At 33.4% G+C, this 17049-nt stretch overlaps 1 protein-coding gene across 1 annotated transcript; it reads right to left on the bottom strand.

The window, feature by feature from the left end:
* Nucleotides 1-115: 115 nt before the first annotated feature.
* On the bottom strand, nucleotides 116-16731 carry LOC149385420 (putative LRR receptor-like serine/threonine-protein kinase At1g53430). Its single transcript, XM_089626029.1, has 26 exons — nucleotides 16472-16731; nucleotides 14639-14798; nucleotides 14487-14558; nucleotides 14320-14391; nucleotides 14177-14248; nucleotides 13452-13520; nucleotides 13310-13381; nucleotides 8640-8711; nucleotides 8493-8564; nucleotides 8318-8386; nucleotides 8118-8189; nucleotides 7911-7985; nucleotides 7576-7647; nucleotides 7090-7155; nucleotides 6910-6978; nucleotides 6739-6798; nucleotides 6566-6622; nucleotides 6422-6474; nucleotides 5961-6328; nucleotides 3952-4147; nucleotides 3071-3202; nucleotides 2834-2976; nucleotides 1919-2138; nucleotides 1610-1841; nucleotides 757-913; nucleotides 116-678 (listed from the first exon to the last, which is right to left on the bottom strand). Exons 1-26 carry the CDS (start codon nucleotides 16653-16655, stop codon nucleotides 379-381), a joined length of 3186 nt encoding a protein of 1061 aa, XP_089482155.1. The 5' UTR covers nucleotides 16656-16731; the 3' UTR covers nucleotides 116-378.
* Nucleotides 16732-17049: the final 318 nt, after the last annotated feature.

Below are 17049 nucleotides of genomic sequence, written 5' to 3'. Positions count from 1 at the left end.
ATATATATATATATATATTTCAGTTTTTTCTCTTGCAAAACAAAATGTATTCCTCTTTAAGAAAATCAACAAATTTCCATAATAAGAAAGGCAAAAGGGAAAAATACAACGAATCTTACAAACAAACAAGCGTGTTTCATATGCATTTACATATGAAACACTGTAAATCGATATCACAATAGGACACTGCATATAAATTCACACTGTATATAAATGTTGCGACCAATACTTCTCCACACCCAAATCTCAAGAACATTCTATCACACGCGCACACACACACCTTTAATATAGTCACACAATAATAAGTAAGAAAAATTAGCAATTAGCCACAAACTTTAATGCCAATAGTCACATACAAGTGAACGTGTGTCTCTTGCCCTAAGAGATCAAAGCTAGCTTCTCGGAAGACGTCGAGGCAGGGGATCTAGTTGTATTGTCTAAGTCATTAGAGATCGCCGATGACTGACTAAGACGAATTTCATCGAGACTTTTCTCGCCATTTAAAACACTCAAAACATCATGTATCCAAGGCCTGATCATACTCGAGGAACTTGTGCACATCACTGCCAACCTCAACACTAATTCAACTTCCCGTTCGTTGAGTTCTTTATCTCCTTTTATCTTCGGATCGATAAGCTTACTTATACTCGGTTTTTGTTTAGCAAAGTGGGCATGAACCTACGTTTACTCAATGTTAGTCTTGATTTTGTTGAACTTGAACGACTCTCTAGTTATCATTTACTTATGAAGGATTACCTTTTCTAGAAGATCTGTCGATTCTTGGGTTCCTTTGCTCTCTTTATTTCCATGTCCAGCGACGATTTCAAGAAGTATTACCCCAAAACTATAGATATCTGTTTTCGCTGAGAGTTCGTCATTACGGCCTTGGCAATACTCAGGTGCCAAAACGCCACTGTAAATTAATTAACGAAGAAATTATTTAAGAAAGACCGATTTAAACAAGGTACATAAATTAGGCCACTGTAAATCATTCAAGCAATGCATTTTCAAGTCAATCATAATCCTGCATTCAATAGTTTGTATATAACTAAATTAGGCCATATATTTAATTATGGGACAATTAGAGCAGTAGCTCAATAGTTCACCATCTTTTAAAAAAAATAGGAAAACTTTCATTTTATAAAAAAATGAAGAATTTGTTGAAATTACTTAGTCAACTCTCAAACTTCCTTTAAGATTCTAGATAAAGTTTCATTTTATTAAGAAAATAGCTCATCAAGCTGAAATAAATTAAATTAACTAAAACCGTTAATTTAATTTACTTAAGTAGGCTACTTTTCGAAGTAAATTAAATTAACTTTACTTGTTAATTAATTAACTTCGACTTGCCGGACTATTTTCTTAATAAAATAAAATTTTGGCTAGGTTTTAAAGAGAGAGTAGACTATTGAACTACTGACCTAATTGTCCCAAAACAAATAGCCCACTAGGTCCGCCATAAATTAATTAAGTAAAGAGTAAATTAAATTTACTCTTTAATTGACTACTTTATTGCGGGCTTGGTGGGCTCTTTTCTTTAATAAAATAAAACTTCGACTAGAATCTTATATAAGGAGTTAGGGGAATGATTAGTTGTTTGATTCATCACCTTGGACCACGTTGTTTGATTAGCGAGAACTTGTCTTCATCATTGTTGTATATGCTAGCGTATCCAAAGTCGGACAACTTAGGATTATTGTGTTTATCAAGAAGGATGTTTGAAGCCTTGAGATTGCCGTGAACAACCCTAGTTGATCGCTGATGAAGAGAAGCTAAACCCTTGGCTATTCCCTTGCATATCTCAAATCTTGTTTTCCAAAGAAACGTTCCCACTTTGGAGTCTATCATTTAATCATTAAACCAAGATGAGAATTTAATCGAATGATACACCAAAATAGTTGTAAGTAAATTTACATACTGAATAAGACGGTCTCGAGGGACTCTTTTTCCATGTACTCATAGATGAAGAGTTGTAGGGTTTGCCCGATATGAACATCCAGCAACTTGACGGTGTTCTGACCTTCCAAAGTTTTCAGGTGATAGATTTCATTTTGAATCTTACCACTGATCTTTCCCTTGTGGCGAGGGTAAATTTTTTTCACAGCCACAGTGATTTTAGGACTCTCCATTACTTCTGCCTACGTACAGTGTAGGAAACCAAATTGATAAAAGAAGAGATACTGATCGATTATTTAGGAGAAATTTGAAAATATAGGCGATGTCATTATATTTTTTCTCAGATATTACTTCAAAAATTAGAAAATTATAAAAATTTGAACTAAAATAACTTTAATCATGAAGAGTATACAGTATCGGTCTAGTCGCAGTTGGAAGCGAAAAAAAAAAAAATAAAAAAAATAAATTATCTACTTCGACCGCAACCATATGCGGCTCGACGCTGTATTTTCTTATTCATTTAGGGTATTTTGGTTTAAAGAGTCATGTTTTTAAAATATTTGATATATTAAGTAAAAAAAAAAAATCAATTTCATGACGACTATGAGTCATATTTTATTAAATTTCTCGTCTTAAACTGTATTTTAATTCAGATTTTCACAGTAAATATATAACTTGAGCTTCACTTTAATTTCATATAATGTGGCTGAATGTGAGTTTTTGTTTTTCTCTTTTATTATTATTTTATTAAAACATATTTACAAAAAATAGCTGCTTAAAATATAAGTACAATGTTGTATAGAATGTTTTTAATCCCAAAAAATATCATTACTACACAAAATGTACTCTAGTAAAAAAAAAAAAAAATTGTTTGGTAATATTATAATTAAGTTGTATGCCCACTCATGTGTGCTAAAAAGCATTTTTAATTAAGTACCTTATAAACTGCTCCCAAATAACCAGTTCCGATCTTGTTTGTGTCATTAAAATTACGGGTTGCGGTTACCAATGCTTTGAGTGTGACCATTATGCCTTCCTTAGCGTCGTCGCTGGATAGATGCTCGCCGACTTTTACTTTCTCTGCTCAAACATATATTATCGCATGTGAAAATTCTGAGTTATAAATTACTATAATTATTCACAAACTTATAACTATGTAGTTGTATGGTCTTACTTTTTAGCTCTTTGTTTTCTAACCAACCCATTGACCAAGCCAGAGCCAACAAAAGCAGTAGGACCAGAACCAATGAACCTACTGCAATCAAGGCTATTTCCCAGGCGGAGAGTTCATTGCCAACTTTGAACACTGAAGAATTCAGTAAAAAGAAAAACTAGTAATTACAAGATACAAGCAATCCATAAAAAAAAATGGACGCTAGGGTTGCTTTCTCTGAAAGTGTGAATAATGACTTCTAAAAAAGACAGAATAATAATGACTGATAGTTATAATATTGGAAATATAAGAATGCATTGAAACAACATAATCAATAGCCAAATGACATAAGTATAGATAACGGGTAGGGTTTTCTAATAAGTACCACGAATGAATTTACGATAAGGAGAAATAACATAGTTATAGTCAAAAGGCTAAACTAAGAATGTAATAATAATGTTGGTGTTTGGTGATGCAAATGCATTTGTTGGGAGACATAGTTGTTGGTTAAGGGATCGGCCGATACGTCCGATCCTGACCTACTTGAACTTGATGAGATATGCATGTCAAAGTGCAGATTGTCCCAGTTTGGCATGACCCGAATAGACTTATTGGCTTGAACGATTCGACGTGGACAAGGAGCAAGGGATTCCATTTTCTGTTTGTACTCACAAAATGTATATAACCAATTTTTGTTACACGAAATCCTCTCCTCTGAACCCGTGATTTTTTTTTTTCGATTTAGGGTTCCATTGGATTTTTCGTGTAAACAGTGTGTGTTCTTGCTTTTTATTTTATTTTCTCTACATATATCTATAATAGATTTATTAAAATAATAATAGCTAATAATCAAATCTATATTAAAAACAACGTGTAGCTTATAAACAAGAAAAATGTCTTACAAGGATTGACAGAAATGGCCGATACAAGAGGCCCGTTGAATGCAGGCGGATAGAGGTACGACCCTTTTCCGGACCAATATAAGTGGATATGAAGTAGACTACTCTCGTTGACTTCAGCATGGAAAGTCAGCTTCATTGCTTTATTTGGACCCCCTGCACGACGTCTTATGTTGAAATCGGGAACTTCCAGCTTATCCTGCAGGGATAATAATAATAATAGTAATAGGCATAAAAATTATGTTTAGTTTGATACTAGATGTGACAAGTAATGTTGGATCAATATGTGTTAAAGATATCTAGAGAATAAATTATAACAAATAAGCTATGCATTAAATAAGAGCTATTTTGCTAACTAGCCAAATCAACCTATTAATATTAAGAAAATAGCCAAAGTTTCATTTAATTAAGGGAATAGCTCAACTAATCTAAACTACCTAAATTACCCTTTCACACAACTCTCTCTCTCTCTCTCTCTCTCTCTCTCTCTCTCTCTCTCTCTCTCTCTCTCTCTCTCTCTCTCTAGCTGTACACACAGAACACACAGACACGCTCTCTCTCTCCTCAACCATTGCCAAAGTCGCGCTTGTTTCTCTTCTCCGCTTATGCGCTGATTCCGCCGCCGGATCGGCAAATCTCCGCCGGATCGGCGATGAAGGAGGTGGCGGTGGAGCTCGCGCGTGCGAGGGACGCGAAGGAGCGGATGGCCGGCATCGAGAGGCTCCGCCAAATGCTCGTGTCCCGGCAGAGAAATCCGCTGAGTTCGCCGGAGGTCTCGGTGGTCGTCGGTTGCTGCCTGGATCTCTTCCGGGACGGTAGCGTCGTCGTTAGGGATTTTTTGGCCATGGTTGACTTGGTCTGCGTTGAAATTTCCAGGAACGAACCCTAGAACCCCCAAATTCGCGGTAAGTTAATTGAATTAACCTACTGGAGTGAGTTAGGTTAATTAATTAACTGATTCGTGAATGATTTGAAATTCACAAAAAATTTACAAAAATTATAACTTAAGTCAATTGATATTCAAAGCATTCAATTAATTAACCTAATTCCGAATTCAATCATTCAGTAAATTAACTTTACTCACAAAAAAATCAGAACCTAAACTAATATTCAATCAATAAGTTAATTAATTAACCTAACTCACTCCAGTAGGTTAATTAAATTAACCTATTCGCGAATTTACCAAGGGCGTTATGGTCTGAGCCGAAAATATGGGCTATTTGCTTAATAAAATGAAACTTGGGCTATTCCCCCAATAAGAATGACAAACTTGGCTAGTTACAACAAATTTCACTTAAATAAAAACACAAAGAATTGTTAACTCAGTTTGATGGAATATCACCTAAATTCGAAGAGTTTTGGCTCGAGTGAAAAAAAATTCACTATAGTAAATAATACAAACTAGTCTACTCTGAATAACGATTTTTCTATTAATACACGTGAATTTCAACTAAGGCTCCTTTCAATATCAGATTATCATTTCCACTCAAAGGACTCGCCTAATCTGTTTGTTACTTTCGATTTTAATAATTTGTGAAACAGTACTCACAACTTACAAATACGATCTTTGTTATACACGAATAAGTGGAAAGGACAAGATAGAGATGAATACACACTCAAAATTGGTTCCGACTCTCAGACCCTCAACCTCGAAAAGAAACAACACGTGAAGAATAGTCACTAAGAGTAGAATTCCACTTCTGTAGTGATTGACCATCTAGATATATCTTTATGATTTCCAAGCAAAAGCGAATAAAAGATATTTGGTGCATATCTGCGCGAAATACCATCTCTAATAATATCGGTAATTTCACAAAAATCGGACCATATCATATCTTGCGAGATCTGATGATGAGGAAAAAAGAGTTTAAATAAGTTGAAGAACATGTTGAGAGACATCTTGTTTAATTTTTCGATGCAAAAAAAAAAAAAAAGAAGAAGAGAGAATAATAATAATAATAATATTTTTATACGCAACGAATTAATTAGAACGCCATATGTGATAAAATTACCTGAATGTAGATGTCAAATATCCGTTTCCTTAATGAGAGATATTCTTTTTGTTCTGAATACACTATTTCTGCAAAATGTAAGGTGACACTGTAGCGGCCTTTGTAGAGACCTAGGCCGTAATAGTTGAGTGAGACTGGAGAGAGACGCGCATCCTCGTACAAGGACGACTCGGAGTTGGAAACTCCGCATGAAATTTTATTGGTGTATTCGCTCGAGTTGATGGTCACTGAAAGAAAATCTCCGGAGAAGCTGAAAGCCCAGTTCTTCCCCGGACTAACATAAAAAGGGGATGTGGCATTATCTGCTTCGTATAAAGTCTTATTCATGTGTGTTTGCGAGCCTCCAGAATTTATGTGCAGAGAATAGACTGTGAGAAAATATCACCACAGTCTATAGTCAACAATTATGCATAATGACATTGTTTAGATACCACTAACAATTCCGTTTATCTGGAGCTTACACTTATGTTTTTTCTTGGGAAAATATGATTTCATCATGCCACTGGTTTGAAGCCAGAAAGTGATTTGTAATAAGAAAGGTATTGCCGTATATTTTTATTATTTATTTATATAAAGAATGAATGAACAAGTTTATATGATGATACATGTACGGTTCCGTGGCGCCTTCAGATACTTCGCAGCAGCAACACGAGAAAACGTTCCTATGAAAACATAATATAAAAACTATATAATACCCAAAAAAAAATAAAAATAAAAATTGCAGCAGAGAACGGGTATTATAATATTATAAATCAGCACGCAGTGTGAGCTAGCTTACAGATTAAGATCGGATGGTATGGGTGTATCCAGTTTTGTGAAGTTATTGTATGAAAGATCTCTGAAATACATGCCAGATATATATAGATATTATATATATATGCATAATGGCCAATAAACAGAGACTGGTTTAGAAGTAGCTTTTGGGGGATCTAGATATAAAAGAGCATACATTCTTGTTCCGCTTGATTGGAATATCCAATTTGGGATGGTGCCGTTGAGATTATTGCTTGCCACAGACCTGCTCGAAAGTTCCGAAAATTCATCATATTTGTATAGTACACGTGTGAATAGTCCCCGTACTTAGTAATAAAATTTCAGAGATAGACTTGGATTGGGTGGATAATCTTACATGGAAATTAAATTTGGTCTCATTGATTCTGGAATTTCACCCGTGAGACTATTAAAGCTCAGGTCTCTGCGATGCAAAAATATCATGAGCAGTGGCAGAGCCAAAAATTGAAGTCAATGGTGAAATTTAAAAAACAATTATCTAGGAGAGTCATATACATGAAGTAATCATGTAATATAAAGCGAAAAATATAAAAATAAATAGAAATTCAAGGTAAACATTATCATTTAAAAAATCTCAGAGGAATTCGACGTGATCTATAAGAAAAAAAAAATATATTTCAAACAAACATTTTTAGGAGTCATTATTCGTTTTTAGGAGCAAATGTTATTTTGTCCTCATAAAATTTAATGCAATATACTCATCAAGATACCCCTGTTCAACTACAAATTCTATAATCATATACTCATTTAATAAAGATACTCTTTTTTTTCGAACTTTATTTATTCATAGACATGCCATATGAAGAAAATGGGTAGGACTTACAAGTGTTTTAGCGCTGAAAGCTCGCCAATGAACTCAGGGAATGGGCCTTTGAGAAAGCATCGCCTAAGTACCCTGCTTGGTCAATTTGTAATTTTATTATAATGTTTAATCTTGTATTTATTTTTATTCATCCATCCAAAGATCAGTATATTCCTTAATTTAGTGTTTATATTTTTTGCCAGCACTAATTGATGATTAATTTTCAATATGCGGATTATAAATTAACTCAATATGAAACTATAAATTATCTTGTATATATTTATGTATAGGAAACAAAAAAAAAAAAAGCTAGCCAGAATGATCTGGTAATCTCTAACAAATAGTTATATACTCACAATCTGTTCATGTTGGAAAACTTCACAGTTGGTGGAAATTTGGTCTCACTTGTTCCGCGTAGATCACTTATCAACCTGTAGCCAGACCATAAGTAAAATAATATATAACTATCACATAGCTAAAAAAAAAAAGAGCCTTAACTTTTTTTTTTTTTTTTTTTTTTTTTTTTTTTTTTGCAAATTGAGCACATTACGTATTTCACTTACAGTTGCTCAAGATTGGGCATCTCGAAATAAACGCCAGGCAAAGGCCCCTCGAATTTATTTCCTTGAAGCCACCTTGCGTTATTTAATCAACATTTTAAGTGTGTGTGTGTGTGTGTATATATATATATACATTTCCAACATAAAAGTTCATAACAGAGGATTATAAGAAAAAAAGAGAATAGTAAAGAGTAAAGACTTACAGAGCTTCAATATTATTCCAGCTAGCTATGTTAGGCAACGAACCCTCTAAATCATTCCCAGCAACTGCACTGCATTGATGGTTTTTCAAAGTATGTTCAACCCTTAATATTAGCATTTTAAGTGGATAAAAAATAAGAAACAATTTGAAAAAAAAGACACGAAAAAAATACTTACAACCAGCGAAGACTCTTGAGGTTTTCATAACTCTTCGGAATATCTCCGGTAAAATAATTTGATGGCATCCAGCTATATACATATATGTATACACACTCGCGTTAGAGTTTGATTTATTCTTTGAACCATTATCAGAAATGAACTTACAATGACAGGAGCTTCTTCAGGTTTCCAAGCTCCGACGGAAGCGTTCCAGTCAGTTCATTTTCAGACAATTGCCTGCATTATAAGATACATATACATATTGATGGACTAGATGCAGATTTTGTTCATACTATGGAGCAATAACGAGAGCCAAGTCATGCATTTGGCCAATTGTCAAAGCAATCTCACTTTGAATTTTGTTTTTTTAGTTATTTATTTGTTATTTTCGTAGATAAAAATAATGGGTTATTCGGTTATTTATTTGTTATTTTGGGCTAAATAATGTTTAATGAAGCTCATATGTGTTAGTTATTAAGTTAGACTAATTTTATTGTTATTAGGCTTAAATAGTGTTTTTTGGCCCATTTATGCTAGGGCAACATGATATTCCGAATTTGGGTTGTATTTTTCTTGTTTCATGATTAAGTAAAAGAGCTTAAGATTTTGATGAATGAAAAAAAAAACACCAAAAGAGAGAGTTCTCTCTCATTTCCTTGTTTTCGGTATTCTTTGCGAATCAACAAGTTCAAAATGCTTTTTATCAACGAGTTTTAGGAAGAATCATTGACCGGTATTTATGCGTGAATCAACAGTTGTGGTTGTTTATTCATTTCCACTACCTCCCGCTACATTAGTTGGCATTAGAGTCGGAGACGATTGTGATTTGTGCATATTTTTCCTAGATTCAATGACGACGACCTCATGTCACATGTGTTCAAGATTGATAGTAAAGAAAAGGAAGAATGTTTCTTTGAGCAATTGGGTGATCCAATATACGATGAAGAAGAAGAAGAAGAAGAAGAAGAAGAAGAAGAAGAAGAAGAAGAAGAAGAAGAAGAAGAAGAAGATAGCTCTTCCTTTGATGATCAATCAAACCGATGAAATCCATGAAGTATTTGTGGATTTATTTATTTAAATGGAGGCTGAGTTTTGTTATCTAGAATTGGCCAAGATGATTATCCTTCATCCACACCACCTGAAGATGCATCAAATTCGAGAACGAACGAATTCTGTCAAACCTGGTTTTATTCATATTACGGAGCAAGAACGTGAGCCAAGTAATGCATTCGGCCAAGTGTCAAAGTAATCTCACTTTGAGTTTTGTTTCTTTAGTTATTTTCGTAGTTAAAAAATAATGGGTTAAGTCAGAGTGTTTTTATTACAAAAAATTGGCTACGTAAGCCACCTAAACTATATGAATTGTAAATTAGCCAACATTTGGTAAATACTTTGTAAATAGCCAACTTGCATACGTGACAGCCTATTAACTACCTAAAATATATGTTTGGTTGTGTTAAATAAGTTTACTTGGCTATTTACAAGAAATTAATCAAATGTGGGCTATATCTCAATCCACTATATCCGTGTGGCTATATAACTTAATAAGTATTTTGGGCTAACCTAAATAATGTTTAGTGATGAAGTCCATATGAGTTAGGTATTAAGTTAAACTATTAATTTTAATGTTATTAGACCTAAATAATGTCTTCTTGGCCAATTTATGCCAGGGCAATATGGAATTCCGAATTTGGGTTGTGTTTTTCTTGTTTCGTGAATAAGAAAAGGAGCTTAAGAATTTGATGAATTGAAAAAAAAACCCCAAACAGAGAGTTTCTCTCCCATTTCCTTGTTTTCGGTACTCTTTGTGAATCAACAATTTCAAGATTCCCATTATCTGGTATTCGTAATCTAATGAATCAACAGGTTTTAGGAAGAATCATTGACCGATATTCGTGCGCAAATCCACGGTTGTGGTTTTTTATTCTTTTCCACCACCTCCCTCTCCATCAGTTGGCATCAGAGCCGAAGACGATCGTGAATCATTCAATTTTTTGCTGGATTCAATGACGACGACCTCATGTCACATGTGCTCAAGATTGATGGCAAAAAAAGGAAGAGTATTTCTTTGAGCCGATTTGGTGATCCAATATTCAATGAAGAAGAAGAAGAAGAAGAAGAAGAAGAAGAAGAAGAAGAAGAAGAAGACCACCCGGAGATAGCTCTTCCTTCGGTGATCAATCAAACCGATGAAATCCATAAGGTATTTGTGGATTTATTTCTTTCAATGGAGCCTAAGTTTTGTTCTCTAGAATTGGCCAGGAAAATTGTTCTACATCCACACCACTTGAAGATGCATCGAATTCGAGGACGAACGAATTCTGTCAAATCCGGTGAGAATGATTGAGACTATAGATGCAGATTTTATTCTTACTACGGAACAAGAACGAGAGTCGACTCATGCATTCGGCCAATTGTCAAAGCAATCTCACTTTGAGTTTTGTTTCTTTAGTTATTTATTTGTTGTTTTTGTATCTAAAAATAAGGGGTTAAGTTAGATTTTAATTTATTAAGTAACGTGGGTTAAATAATGTTTAGTGAAGCTCATATGTGTTAGGTACGTATTATTAAATTAGACTTTTAATTTTAATGTTACCGGACCTAACTAATGTTTTCTTGGCCCATACATACTAGCTAGTGCAACATAGAATTCCGAATTTGGTCCATTTATGCTAACTAGTGCAACATAGAATTCCTAATTTGATCCATTTATGCTAGCTAGTGCAACATAGAATTCCGAATTTGGGTTGTATTTTTCTATTAAAAGAGGTCTCATGAATATAAGAAAATGAGCTTAAGATTTTGATGAATGAAAAAAATCCTAAAGAGAGAGTTCTCTTCCATTTCTTTATTTTCTATATTATCTGTGAATCAACGAGTTCAAGCACTACTACAAATGTTGGATTCTAAAACCCATATTCTGGAGATTCTACAATACTTAAAATAAGTGTTGTAGAAACTGAATGCTTATATAATGCTTATGGCTAAGCATTGTTGAAACTTGGTGTTTCTACAATGCTTATGGCTAAGCATCGTTGAAGCTTGGTGTTTCTACAACGCTTACCATAAGTGTTGTAGATGCTTGGTGTTTCTAAAACACTTACTATAAGTGTTGTAAAATTTCATCATATTTCAGATCTCCCACAACGCTTAGAGTATCCGTTGTAGAAGTCTCGCCACGGGGACGTGTTTTTCTCGCCGCGATGAGAACTTTCTACAATGGATAATCTAAGCGTTTTGGGATTAGTGAAATTTAATGAACCTCGCCGCGGTGAGAATCCTTCTTCTCCGCGGAGAGAACCTTCTACAACGATTATCTATCCGTTGTAGAAGGTTCTAGCCATGGCGAAAACAGATTCTCGCCGCGGCGAGAATAGTTCAAGAGAGCCATTTTTTAGAATATATTCGTGCCGCGGCGAAGGCTATCTCTCGCTGCAGCGAGACAATTATGGGTTCACTTTCAGCAGTCTCGCCGCGGCGAGAAATAGCCTTCGCTAAGCACGAGAGTTCTACAATGCTTACTCTAAGCATTGTAGAATCGTTTCAAAACCTAAAAATTTAAAATTTTTCAAAAACCCCGCCCGAATTTCAGACTTAACCAATTTTTCTTCTTCATTCTTCATTGTTCTTCTTCTTTTCATTCTTCATTGCTCTTCATTCTTCTTCTTCTTCTTCTTCTTCTTCTTCTTCTTCTTCTTCTCTCTCTCTCTCTCTCTCTCTCTCTCTCTCTCCGCCCTCATTTCTCTCTCTTCGCCCTCACTCTCTCTCCACCCTCAATATTCTTCTCCGTCCCCACAAACCACAAAACCCAAACCTCAAACCAACAAAACCCACAACCACAAACCCACAAAATCCACCACCACGTCAAACTCACACAACCCTAGGCATCTCCGGCGACAACTCCGACTCTCTCTTTCTTCCACACCTCCATGCTCCTCATCTACACTCCGGGTTAGTTTTTGGTTGAGAATTATGTATAATTTAGGTTGAAAATATGTGTTTTTTTAGAATTCCGAATATGAATTGATATAATTTACGTTGAAACACAATATTTCGTTGGAATTGAGTTTGCATTTGATATTTAGTTGGGATTGAGATATAATTTTGTTTGATCTTGTGTTGGAATCGAGATTGAGTTCTTGATTTGAATTGAGCTAAAATTGTGATTGAATTTGAGTTAGAAACTGAGATTATGTTTTGAATTGTGTTTCTTAGATTTCATGTCGTTCACTACTACTAGTTCTAGCGGTAGCAGTACAAGAAAAGCTAGAAGACAACTAACTCAAAATATACATCTCCGCGGCGAGAATTGAGGCAGAACACAGATATTCTCGCCGCGGCGGTTTATATTTTTCTCCGCGGCGAGATAGTTCTACATCTGTCTTATCCGTTGTAGCATACATTGCCGCGGCGAGATATATACATCGCCGCGGCAAGAAATTCCGAAATTTTTAAAAATTGGACAATGAAACTCTATCGTTGTAGAAGCTTCTACAATAGATGCGTAAGCGCTGTAGAAGTCAAGCTTCTACAACGGATATCTAAGCGTTGTAGAAACTTCTACAACGCTGTATTCTACAACTGTTTTTAAGCGTTGTAGGTTCTCAATTTTGTAGTAGTGAAGATGCCTTTTATCTGGTATTTGTAATCTAACGAATCAATGAGATTTCGGAAGAAACATCGATCGATATTCATGCACGAATCGACGATCGTCGTTGTTTATCTTTTTCATCACCTCTGGCTTCATCATATATATATATATATATATATATTTATACATTAAGATTAATCATGAAATACCAAAATATATATGCAAAATGCACGGGTGAACATACAAATACTTAAGGTTCTGTAGTAGCCCCAGAGTGTTGGGGATGGACCCTGATAGCCTATTATAATCCAAGTACCTGTACAGACTCATATACTATTATTGTCGGGAAAATGTCACCATAATACAATTTGAGATAAGAAACGTACAGTTGTATGAGAGACGTTTGATCCAGTGTTGACGGTATAGGACCCTCCAGCAAATTGTACTTTAGATACCTGCCACACAATTAATTTCCCAATAAAAATTTGAGTATTGCAACATAGCTAATATTCTAGTTTGTATTACAAAATAGCCGTAAATAAAAATAACTCAAATGTATTTTTATATGTTGATAAAAATTCAAAAAGGAAAGTATTTTAATGACCCTAATCAACATATCTTCTTAGCTAGTTTTTTTTTTTTTTTTTTTTTTTTTTAACAAACATTTTAAAAACAAAAAATATCAATATATAAACAATGATAGAATTGAAATGCAAAACTTGAATTAATTGTCACATCATCAAAATCGATTAATTCAAATTCTTAAATAATTTTAGTGTACAATTTTAATGTTTGAAGTGACTTAGTATGTGTAATTTTAACCATTAATATTGAGAATTCTAGAAATTTGACCCCAACCTAAAATTGTGGTTAATAATCATAGTTGATATGGTGAAATAAATTTGGCATCAATAGCTGTAGATATAACGAACTATGTAAATATGAGGAAACCAACAATTAACAATTATGCATTAAAACTTTTGAGAAGCAATAAAAAATTTGCAAGAATATAACTAAAAAATATATGTCTCTTGGAAAGAAACAATCACTTATGATATGATTTGAAATAACTATCTATATATAGACATATATTTCAAGAATGAGAGCATACAGGTATTTCAAGGACCGCAAGTTTCCTAAACTGTCTGGTATTATCCCTGTCAGTTGATTGTTGGAAAGATCCCTGTGAAAATAATATGATAATAATTAAATCAACATGTAGTTCACTGTAAATTATTATATGTATATACTTACAGAGTTTCCAGATTTATCAAATTTCCCAAGGTTGTAGGTATTGGTCCCTTGAGGTCGTTATTGGCTAGATTACTGTTTACACACATAAAAATGTCACTAAAATATCTCAAGTAAAATATCTAGAAGGAATTGCGACATTGTATTATGTAACAAAACGAAAAATGTACATTGTGGTCAGCGCTGTTAGATCCCCAATGGCTTCATCTATGGTTCCACTTAGCCCCGTGTTAGTAAAGATTCTGCCAGTCAGAAAGTAAATAATTATAATCGTAATTAGGAAGATCACGCTATAACATTAGAATAAGATTACAGTACATACAAAGTTTTGATTTGGCAAGATGCGGCTTCGGTGCACCTGTCGGTGCAGGTGATGCTGAAACCATAGTTTGATTGAGAGTTTCTGCAATACGACTTTGTGATTGCGGGAGATAGCGGTGTTCTTGTTTTTAATTGGTTCACCACCGTAGTCAAAGATGACGCTGCCCAATTATTTCATCAAATTGCCACGTCAATTTTGTTTGAAAACTTGTAAAAGTACACAAATTCCATGTACGAGTATTGTTTACTAAGAATTCTCCGATTTCACTTGATCATCAAAAAAATATATAAAAAGTATTATCTCTATCCTTCATTTAACCACTTGACCATTTTTTTTAAGGGATAATTACACTAATAGTTCAATAATTCATTTTTTTTTCGAAAATAATCAAAATTTTATTTAATTAAGAAAATAACCCATTACATGCAAAGTAAATTAAATTAATTCTTCTAGTTAATTTAATTTGCTTCAGCCTAACCGAAATAAATTTAATTAATTATTTTAATTAATTAAATTTAATTCGATTTATAAGCTAAGTTATTTTTTTAATAAAATTAAATTTTAGTTAAAATATAAAAATTATTATCAATTTCCTTCATTTAACTAATTGATCATCTTTTCATATACTATTAAACTAATAGCTCAATAGTTCATCTTTCTTTAAAAAAATAATCAAAATTAAAAAAAAAAAAAAAAAAAAAACTCACTAAATTGAACTCAATTAAATTAACTGTTTTAGTTGATTGAATATATTTCAATTTAATCGAAATAAAGTTAATTAACTTTTTAATTAATTTTTTTAAAACTAAGTTATTTTTTTAATCGAAACTGATAAACTAAGTTATTTTTTAATAAAAATAAACTTTAGGTAGACCGTAGAATGTAATAAAAAAAAAACAGAGAATTTCAGATGTTTACCATGACTCCATTTTAATATACATTTAAATTTCTATTGGTGGGCAACAGCTGGGCACCATTACGACAAAAGTAACATGGGAAAATTATATGTATCAGAGTTATCAGGGCATCATCCCAACGTGTTCGATTCTGAGAGATTATTTTATAACCAATGGGACCCAGTGTTTGGGTCCCACCACTGATGCCCTATTGCGGGATTATTATCCGTTCTAACCAAATTTGAGACTAAGTTTAGCCGTTTGGATTCAGCTCACAGCTCACTAATCTAACCTCAGATTCTTTTACCTCGGAGCTCGCTTCATGCCCTTTCACACCGAGAACAGAGTTAACCATCTTAGAAACAACCTCTTCTTTATTATTCGTATCACCTTAGAATTAGTGTTGCATTTATCTCTCCCCATTTTTTTTTTTCCATATTTCTTATGTAGTTTCTGTATTATGTAGCTTTATTTTTTTTTTCCATATTCTTATGTAGTTTCTGTATTATGTAGCTTTTTTTTTTTTTTTTTGGTTACTCTTCTAACGTGTCTAGTGTACTCTTATACATAAAGTAATAGTATAAATATGCCATTTTTCTCTCTAAATTTCTACATAAACAATTTTCTAAAAAAACATAAAGGGGAATCAGAGTATTGAGTTAAGCATGATATTTGTTTTTTTTTTTTTTTCTTCATAAGCCAAGTATATAAGCTTTATGTGTCCTTCGAGCTCTGCTTTCGTAAAATGCAGGGAAATAAATTTTCATTCAGAAAAGAAAAAAAAAATTGAGCGTTTGTTTTCATGTGAAATAAAGACACACATTCCTTTAAGTTTTAATTTATGATTCATTCATTCTAACAAAAAGAAAATTATACTTTTGATTGCAAAACCATTGTACACAATACATGCATACGTAAGGATTGGTTATAATTATACCTTCAGATTGAGGGAGTTCTCCGATAGGTTGAGGCGGAGCTGGGATTACATTATTAGGACTATTGGAATATGGACCTGCGCTCTGAACTTTGAAACCGCGATCAGATTGCCAAAGTATCAGCAGGGTCAAGAAAATGAGAAGCTTCTTGTTAGGCTTGAGCAAACTCAATACACACAAGCTCATTTTTCCTCAGCAACAACAAGGACTGCTCCGTTCTTTTGGATATATGATTGCTCTCTTGTACTTGCATTTATATATTCACGCGCTTGCGTCACATAGACATATATGTAGCCTTTACAAGTGTAGTTACTTTTTGAAAATTAATATATATATATATATATATATATATATATATATATGTATATATATAGTTAGCTTAGAGACTAGAAAGTGAAAGTTAAATATATTGGAAAAATCGTTTTTAAGGGCCTCAACTTAAATTATAGAAATTTTAGTTATCTAGCCGATTTCAAACTTGATTTTAAAAAACTAATCAAATTAGTGAAACTTTATTTTACTAAATTAGCCATTTACCGTCATTTGCTAAAATTAACGCGTGTAAATGCTAGGGACAATA

This window comes from Urtica dioica, chromosome 9 (assembly GCF_054948205.1).
Source record: "Urtica dioica subsp. dioica isolate 48M chromosome 9, U.dioica_male_clone48M_v1_H2, whole genome shotgun sequence".
NCBI classification, from domain to species: Eukaryota; Viridiplantae; Streptophyta; class Magnoliopsida; order Rosales; family Urticaceae; genus Urtica; species Urtica dioica.
The sequence above is the reverse complement of the archived record's forward strand: the minus strand, read 5'-3'. Positions and strand labels throughout refer to the sequence as shown.

Bases quoted from the DNA above. Each gene is read 5' to 3' on its own strand.
- LOC149385420 (XM_089626029.1), bottom strand. From the start codon at position 16,655: ATGAGCTTGTGTGTATTGAGTTTGCTCAAGCCTAACAAGAAGCTTCTC. The intron at 8,565-8,639 runs GTAAGTTCATTT...ATATGTATATAG, and splicing joins CTGAAGAAGCTCCTGTCATT to CTGGATGCCATCAAATTATT. The intron at 7,648-7,910 runs GTGAGTATATAA...TTGACCAAGCAG, and splicing joins TTTTCCAACATGAACAGATT to GGTACTTAGGCGATGCTTTC.